The sequence below is a fragment of the Nicotiana tomentosiformis genome, chromosome 9, assembly GCF_000390325.3.
Source record: "Nicotiana tomentosiformis chromosome 9, ASM39032v3, whole genome shotgun sequence".
Taxonomy (NCBI): domain Eukaryota; kingdom Viridiplantae; phylum Streptophyta; class Magnoliopsida; order Solanales; family Solanaceae; genus Nicotiana; species Nicotiana tomentosiformis.
In genome coordinates, this window is record NC_090820.1 from 57134359 (window position 1) to 57144235 (window position 9877).

General features: G+C 37.8%; 1 protein-coding gene across 1 annotated transcript; it reads left to right on the forward strand.

Moving 5' to 3' along the window:
- The first annotated feature begins 3211 nt into the window (after positions 1-3211).
- On the forward strand, positions 3212-4666 carry LOC138898832 (uncharacterized). Its single transcript, XM_070184937.1, has 4 exons — positions 3212-3308; positions 3444-3527; positions 4066-4242; positions 4359-4666. The coding sequence occupies exons 1-4, from the start codon at positions 3212-3214 to the stop codon at positions 4664-4666; spliced, it is 666 nt and encodes a 221-aa protein (XP_070041038.1).
- Positions 4667-9877: the final 5211 nt, after the last annotated feature.

Sequence of the window (9877 nt, forward strand, 5' to 3'; positions counted from 1 at the left end):
ACCTCATGTTCCGCTCTATCGCACGATATAGAACAACAATGAAGGGTATCATTCTTAAATGTCCAAGTAGACCCCTAATTATAGATGTGGTCGACAACACACCGATAAGAAGGGATCTACTAGACACGGCTCCGAGACATCCTAGGATACTTTAAAACCTTAGGCTCTGATACCAAGTTTTTTCATGCCCCAACCTCGGGGAGCGCGACCGGCGCTCAACCAAGTGAACTTGGTCGAGCAAGCCTTATTAAACCTTTCCTACTATAATAACACAGGAATCTATCTTGGCACCACGAAACCCAGAGTTTTTGGTTTAAATTTTTACGGGTCCTTACAATTATGTCAAGGATAAGGCTGGACAAGAATACCAATTGAGAACCTTGATTTATGATACAAATTCAAAGCCGGAGAGGAAACATAGAATGTGATGGCATGGATTTCTTTTCCAAATTTATTGCCAACTTTTTTTTAAAAGAATGTCTATTCTCATTAGCTTCTGCTGTTGGAAAGCCACTTCATCTTGATATGGCTACTATTAACAAAATGAGGCCAATTTGTGCAAGAGTGAAAGTGTTGGTGGATTTACTAGTCGACTTACCTAAGAAGGTACGTATGGATATCGAGAATGAAGTGACAAAAGAGGTGAGAACTGAGTGGGTGGCGATTAGATATGACTATCTGCCAAGTACTGTAAAGAGTGTAAATTACAAGGACATGACATGATTGAATGTTGGAGAATTCATCCGGAGTTAATGGAGAACAAAATTGTCGATCAACAGGCTTCTAATGAAGCTGTGGTACAAGGGAATGTAGAAAAGGAAAAACAAACTGCTCCTTTGATGATACTTAGCAGTGGTAAAGTGGTTGGTAATGTAGGACCTCAATGGAAGGAAGTTAGAGACAATAGAGGTTAAAATAAAGGTAAACAAATTGAAGGCAATGGTGCAACTGGGAAAGAAATTGTTGTTGTGGAAAATGCAGCATCAAAACAAGTTCAAACGACCAATAAATTTGTTGTTTTGGAAGTGGAGGATGGTGAGGTTAATGATGCAAATCAGCTAGTGGAGGCAAATACAGCTCAAAAAAGTCCAGTACTTGTACCCAAAGAAGCTGGGATAGTAACTCCAGTTGTTACTAAAGGAACTGACGCACAGGTGGATAAGCAACTAGCTCTTGTGACTGCCAATATTGTTCAAAAAAGTCCACAACCTACTCCTAAAGACACTAGAAGTTTGAATCCTACAGCACCTAGCTTTACTCCTACTCCAAATGATAATAATGCAGCAAATGACACTAATATTACAAAGGAAGGCAATATTGAGGTGGATAAGGGACAGAACACCATTAAGGAAACCATAGCTCAATGGGTTAATCGAGCATTTCTTGCAAACAATGTAACAGTGAATCAATCCTGCCAAGAAGTACCCTCACTATCATTAGATACAGACACACTTGCTGAACAGGAAGTTTTGACAAAGAAAATTAATTTCACAGGGGGGAGATTATGGTGTGATCAAGAGGAGGATGACCAGATGAAGGTGACTTATCATAAGGATATGAAGAGGAAGAAAATACTGCTTTGGAAGCTGAAGATGAGCCACAAGGAGAAGAAATAAGTGTTAATGGAAAAACTAGCAAAGAAGATATACATCCAAAAGAAAACAAATAGAACTGATGTTGAGGCTGGGGTTGAAGGTTCAAGTACAAAACTACAGCAAACAACTAATGGTTCAAATGCAGCTTTTGAAGAACCAATTGATCCTGGTGATTCAGGTGGAGGTGAGCAGCAGAATAAGATGAGTCATGATGCAATACAGGATATGATGGAATTGATGCAGAAGCCAGACCACACTACAGTTGCTAAGAAGACTGAACAGAAGAACAATGAAAATACAGAAAAATCTGTGGTTCCTAAACTTGTTAAAACACAGATTGTAGCACCTCAACAACAAAACGTTTTGGAAGAGAATACTGGAGAAAAAGGGAAAGACTTGGATGCATAATCAACATGCCATAACTTCAAAAATGTGGCTAGACAAGGAGACTTGTCTCCTAGACAGATTGAAAAAGGAAGATCAGCTGGTAGAGGCAGAAATAAGCAAGGAAAGGATAATATTGTGCAGCCTGCAGGTGTTCAAACAAGAAGGACTATTTCTAAATCCATTAACTAGATATGCATACTTTAATATGGAACATTAGATCAGTTAATACACAAAGATCCTTTGAAAGGCTCATCACAATGCACAGGAAATATCATTTTGAATTTATTAGAGTAATGGAGCCAATGCAACAATCAAGAAAATTGGATAAATATATGAGGCAGATTGGGTTTGAGCAAGTATTTGTGAACACTTCTAATAAGATCTGGGCTTTCATAGATGGAAAATATGATGTAAATGTGGAGATTAATACTGTGCAACAGTTAACTTTGAAGCTATTTGATACAGAGGAGCAGAAGGAATTCATGCTAACACTAATTTATGCTAAGTGTGATCATATTGAGAGAACTGAGTTGTGGGATTCATTGTACTATCTAGCTAGTGACATGACTATACTATGGATGGTAGGAAGGGATTTCAATATTATATAGGATGAGGAGGAGAAGTTTGGAGGCCTGCCTGTCTCATTGAATGAAGTAGATGACTTTAGGCATTGTATGAACACATGTAACTTGACAGATTTGGGGTTCAAAGGAAGTATCTACAGTTGGTGGAATGGAAGAGCTAAACAAGACTGCATTTTAAAGAGGTTGGATAGATATTTTACAAATATGGAGATGCAACAACTATGGCCAGGAGTGGAAGTTGAACACCTATCAAAAATTGGATCTGATCACTGTCCATTGCTAATCACATGTAATCCAGATGTTGTCCATATTAAAAAGAGTTTCAAATTTCTATCCTTTTGGACAAAGCATGAATCCTTCAAATCAGTGGTAAGGGAGAATTGGCAAGTAGATTTTTATACTAATCCTTTTATCCTATTCAATCACAAGCTTAAAAAATTAAAGAAGGCTTTGTCAACATGGAGTATGGCAACATATGGTGATATATTCCAAAAGATCTCAAGCCTAGAGGAGGTGGTAAACATCCATGAAGTACAATTTGAGCTCAGGCCTACTTTGCAAAATAGGGAAAGATTGCAGAAAGTGCAGGCAGAATTATTTAGGTACTTAGCATTGGAGGAGCAGTTTTGAAAGCAGAAATCTGGCATGACTTGGTTTAATGAAGGTGACAAAAATGCCAAATTTTTCCATGCACATGTCAATGGGAAAAGGAAGCGATTACAATTGAAAAGAATACAAGATAGTGAAGGAAACTGGATTTAAGATGCTACTGGAATGGCAGAGGAAGCAGTGAACTTTTTTCAAAAATAATTCCATGAAGATAAGGTACCTACTAATTTTGGAATAATTAATCATGTACTTTGCATGATCAATACAGAGCAGAACCAGGAACTAATTAAGGAACCTACAGAGGAAGAAGTAAAGCATGCAGCATTTGGACTCAATGCTGATAGTACTGGAGGTCCGGATGGGTTCAATGGCCAATTTTTTCGTACATGCTGGGATATAATTGGAACTGATGTGGTTTAAATGGTAAAGGCCTTCTTTTCTGGACAGGAACTACCTAGGTTCATTACACATACTAACCTAGTGTTGTTACCTAAGAAGAAGGACATTATGACTTTTTCAGATATGCGACCAATAAGTCTTAGTAACTTTATAAACAAGGTTTTCTCTCGAGTAATTCATGAAAGGTTAGTTATTTTGCTTCCCAATATCATCTCAGATGAACAAGCAGGATTTATCAAAGATCGAAGTATTGTAGAAAATGTCCTGCTTACGCAGGAGATAGTCACAGATATTAGGTTGAGAACCAAGGCAGATCCCAATGTAATTATCAAGCTATAGGAGGTTTGTGAAGGGCTTCTCTATTATAGCTTATCTTTTGACCAAACTTTTGGGGAAAGAAGCCAAGTTTGTGTGGGATGATGACAAGTATTAAGAGAGCTTTGAAAAGCTCAAATCCTTGTTGACACAAGTTCCAATACTTTCTTTGCCAGTTGAAGGGATAGATTATGTGATATATAGTGATGCATCTCACTGTGGCTTTGGTTGTGTTTTGATGCAAGAAGGGAAAGTAATTGCTTATGCCTCTCGAAAGTTGAAATCACATGAGTTGAATTATCCCACTCACGATCTTGAACTTGCTGCCATAGTTTTTGCCTTAAAAATTGGAGGTATTACTTGTACGGGGAGAAATGTCATATATTTACAGATCACAAGAGTTTGAAATACTTGGGTACACAAAAAGAGTTAAACTTGAGACAACGTAGATGGCTTGAACTCATCCAAGATTATTATTGCGCGATTGATTATCATCCTGGTAAAGCCAATGTGGTTGCAGATGCGTTGAGTCGTAATTCACTTGTAAGTTTAACTCTAAGTCCTTTGCCGTTGCTTCTTGAATTAAGAGCCATGGATGCTTGTCTTTCATTTGATTCTAATTGTTCTATCATTGCTAATTTGCAAGTCAAGCCAGTCTTACTTGAGCAGGTTCGAGAAGCGCAGAAGTTAGATGAGAAGCTTGTGAAACGGGTTGAAGAAGTCCAAAATGGAAGAGAATCAGATTTTACATTGAAGGAAGATGGTACCTTATTTTAAAGAAATAGATTGTTTGTTCCTAATGATGATCAATTGAGGAAGGAGATCTTGATTGAAGCACATAGTTCACCTTATGCAATGCATCCTGGAGGTACTAAAATGTACCAGACCATCAAGGAGCACTACTGGTGGAGTGGTATGGAGAAAGACATTACAGAGTTCATTTCTAAATGCTTGGTTTGTTAACAAATAAAAGCTGAACATCAAGTCCCAGCTGGTCTACTGCAACCCTTGTCAATACCTGAGTAGAAATGGGAAAGGATAATGATGGACTTCGTTTCTGGACTTCCACGTACTCAAAAGAATCATGATGCAATTTGGGTTATTGTAGATAGACTAACAAAGAGTGCTCATTTCTTGGCAATCAGAATGGACTACCCACTAGAATGTTCGGCAGAATTATACATTAATGAGACTGTGAGGCTGCATGGAATCCCTATTTCTATTGTGTCTAACAGAGATCCAAGGTTTACATCCAGATTTTGGTCTAGCTTGCAAGAAGCTTTGGGTTCCAGGTTGAATTTTAGTGCTACTTTCCATCCACAAACAGGTGACCAGTCCGAGAGGGTAATACAAGTCTTGGAAGATATGCTTCGAGCATATATTATTGAATTTGAGGGTGGTTGGTACAAACACTTGGCCTTGATAGAATTTGCTTATAATATATGCTACTAGACAAGTATATGCATGCCTCCTTATGAAGCTTTATATGGGAGAAACTGTAGAACTCTTCTCTTTTGGAGTGACGTTGGTTAAAGGAAAATGGTTAGTCCAGAGACTGTACAACAAACTGAAGATAAAGTAAAAATCATCAAAGATTGTTTGAAAATTGCTTCAGATAGACAAAAGTCCTATGCTGATCTTAAAAGGCATGAAATTGAGCATCAGGTGGGCGATAAGGTATTTTTGAAGGTTTCTCCATGGAAGAAGGTTATGAGATTTGGACAGAAAGGGAAACTTAGTCCTCGATTCATTGGACCTTATGAAATACTTGAGAGAATTGGTCCAGTTGCATATAAGCTAGCTTTGCCACCTGAATTAGGCAAGATCTATAATGTCTTCCATGTTTCTATGCTTAGAAGATATCGCTTTGATCCGTCTCATGTTCTTCCTATTGAGTCCATTAAAGTTAATCCTGACTTAACATACGAAAAAGAACCTATTCAAATCTAGGCTCATGAATTTAAAGAGATTAGGAACAAGAGAATCCCCTTAGTGAAAGTCCTTTGGAGAAATCATTCTGGCAAGGAAGCTACCTGGGAGCGAGAGGAGGACATGCGACTGCAATATCCGTATTTATTTCAAGACTAGTATCAGGTAAATTTCAGGATAAAAGTTTATTTAAGGGAGAGAGGGTTGTGACACCCTGAATTTTATAAATAAATTATTTGTATTTAGGTGATCTTGTTTTTATTGCTAATGTTTTATCACTTTTCTTAAATTTAATTTTTCTAGTTTATTTTTAAAAAAAGGTATATAAAAGAGACTTATTATATCCTATTGGAACATTGAAATCTATTTTTGACTTATTTGATAAAGATAATATCTATGTTCTACCCATTTAGGAGATAAACCCTTTATTAGCAAAATCTCTTTCTCTCTCTCTTAAGATATTTTCTTCTTCTTCTTCTTCATCTTTCTTCTAGCCCTTTTATTAGAGAACTCTCAATCCTCACAAGTACCATTCTCCCACTACCATCAAGATCACATTTGGTTACATAAAAGTTGTAGTCTTTATCTTTTGAATATATGTTGGAATGTTATCTTCAAAAATCAAGATGGGTTAAGCTTATTTGAAATCCTAGGTTTGGATTTGTGGAAAAACTCTCTCAAACTTGTGGTAAGATTCCTGTTCAACATATTTTGGTAAAATTTTTAAGTTTGTTGTTAGAGAATTTGAGATTTTGAAAGTAAGAGATTTAATCCCGTTTTTGAACTAGGCAGCAATTAATATTCTGAGCGTAACGTTTCATCTAAACCTCAGATTGTATGTCACGACCCAAAAACCAACTGTCGTGATGGCGCCTATCATGGTACTAGGCAAGCCACTACTCAACTATCTTAACACAGTAAAAGCTTTGAAATTTTAGATGTAAGCAATTAATATTTAAGAAAACCTTTTAGGAACAGAAGTAAACCCGTTGCACAACACAATATATCCCAAAATCGGGGTTTCATCGAGTACATGATCATCTATAACAGGAATAGTCTAATACAATGTCTAAGAAATAAGAACTGAAATGCGATAAAGATAATGAAGGAGAGCCAAGGCCTGCGAACGCCATGCAGCTACCTCGATAGTCTCCGGGATCAGCTGCTCAAATATCAACACCCGCTATGACCGGGAAAACTTGGATCTACACACGAAGTTTCGAGTATAGCGTGAGTATAAAAAACTCAGTAAGTAACAATAATAAATAAGGAACTGAAAGATAGTGACGAGCAATGCAGTTATAGTTCATTTTCAGTAATCTCAACAATAAAGTAGACTTGCTTTAAAATTCTGCAATTTAAATCAAATCAATTTATAAATGCCAAGTTTGAGTAAAATCCTAATATAATATCCCTCAGAAGTTTCAAAACCGTGACATATAAAAACTATGCGGAATAACAATGGAAGCGAATACCGCCTCTCAGGGAAACAATCACTCAATCTTTCTCAATAGCACATCACTCGGATCTCAACCCTCAACACTCACACTCAATAGGTACTTGCGCCCACTAGAGGTGTACAGACTCTGAAGGGGCTCCTTCAGCCCAAGCGCTATATCGCTGCGGCATGCAGCCCAATCCCATATAAATAGCCATAAGGCTCGTTGCGGCGTGCAACCCGATCCATATATATATATACAACCCTAAGGCTCGTTGCGACGTGCAACCCGATCCATGTACATACATATAGCTCACAACTCGGCACTCATGCCCTAACTCAGTCACCAACCTCTCCAGTCTCTCGGGCTCTCAGATATCATAAAAATTATCCCAAACAAAGATAATATAATGTATCAGCAAGAAACAAGAAGAGACTGAGATATGATACACAAGTAAATCGTGACTGAGTACAAAACAGCAATTAGCAATTAATTCAACAAGTACACGGCCTCTGCGTGTCCCAACAGTGTAATCACATAGCCTAAGCATGCCTCCTAACATGGTTGGAAAATATCGTCCTAGTTCCCAAAAATGACGGAAAGATTAGGATATGGGTGGCTTTCCGAGATCTCAACAAAGCTAGTCCAAAAGATGATTTCTCTATGCCAAATATCCACATCCTCATCGATAACTGCACGAAGCATGAACTGCAGTCGTTTATGGATTGTTTCTCTAGGTACCACCAAATCTTGATGCACGAGGAAGACACAGAGAAGACAGCCTTCACCATACCTTGGGGAGTCTACTGCTATAGAGTCATGTCATTGGTCTCAAGAACGCCGGTGCCACCTACATGAGGGCCATGCCGACCCTTTTCACGACATGATTCATAAGAAGATTTAAGTGTTTGTGGATAACGTCATCATAAAGTCTCGAAAGAGTTTAGTGCACTCGGATGATTTGAGGAAATTTTTCGAATGCCTGCAATGGTGTAAGGCCCCATAAAAAATTTGCCAAGGAATTTGAGGTTTTGCGGGCCGCATAATCATCGCGGAGTTGAGCAGAGAATTTATTGAATTTTGAAGGTTGTTCTGCGGTCCATTATGCGATCGCATAGTTTTTTCGCGGTCTTTACATCCGTCGCAGATTTAGCATGAAGAATTTTGGAGATTGATTCTGCGGTCTACTCTGCGGCCACATAAGTGGTCTGCAGACCGAAAACGTGTCGCAGACCGGTCCAGACCATTCCAGTTTTTGGCATCGCTTTTGCGGTCCATTTTGCGTGCTGCATATCTATTATGCGGTCCATTCTGCAACTGCATAATGGAGTTCGGAGGGTCCATTTTCCTATTTTTATAACCCAACCCCATTTTGATAAATAACCTTTGGGGCTCATTTTGAAATGAATGTCTGGAGATTTTAGAGAGAGGTAAGAGTATTTTAGAGACAAAAGGAGAAGACCTAGCATTATAATCATCCATTCTTGCACCAATCTTCAAGAATCATGGAAGCTACTCACTAAACCATCATCTATCCGGGTAAGTCCTACTCCTAGGCTTTCATGCAAGAGGTTATGAGTTCAAGTATATTGTGGGGTTGGAAATAGGCCATGCATGTGACAATAGGTTGTAGTGTGTGGGGTTAATGAACTATTTTGGGTAGCTCTTGTTGAAATTGGTTGAGGGAGGAAGGGATTACCATTGTAGAGCCTTGTGGTTACATTGCATGATAGGTGTTTGACAAAACTCCTAAGAGAGTTACACCATGAGGATCCTTCTAATTATTAACTGATTTTCGCAATCTTCCTATAGATTTTAATTGCTAGGAGTGTTGGGGCGTCGTAGTAACTTAAGGAAAGCTCAAACAAGGTATGCTGGCTAAACTTCTCTTTTAGAATTGAATTCCATGATGTCACCGTAAGTTACAAGTGTGTTTGGCCCATGTTCCTAGTTCATATGTTCTGAGTTATCACTTATAAATTTTACTATTTTGAATAAGCTTGTGTTAAAAGATATGTACTAGAGATGTGTACCGAATGCTTCTATCGTATTGTGCTCTCCTTCAGAAATGTATTCAAACGTGACCAATGTGTCGGAATATTGTAATTTCTATCACGTTTTCATTGCAAGTTATTATGCCAAGTTGTGAAAGAAAACGCAATGTGCTAAGACTCTTATTGTTATATACATATTAAATCTCGATTTTCAAGTGTCCTTATTGTTGATAAACTATGACTAAGTTCGGAAGTGGAAGAAGTAAGAGCGAGGTATAAAATGTGGCTATGGTTGTTGTAACTAGAGCACTTGAAATGAATTCATATTTCAATCATAAATCACCATGCTCTCCTTTATAAGTAATTCGAATGTGACTTGAGTTCTCACCTACTCACGAGCTGAAATTGTGTGTTGACCTTTTGGGAAAAAGTATTTCAAAAATAAATGATGTATTGCTCGTTTATGATTTTAACATGTGTTTCTATTGCTGGTCAGTTTGCCCCATTCTTTGGGAAGAAATCAATTGTGTTTAAAGTTTCCATTATTAATGAATTTGAAGTTATGGTTTCGAAATATTCTATATGTTAATGTTGAGATGATGATCCTTGAAAGTTAAGAAATGAAA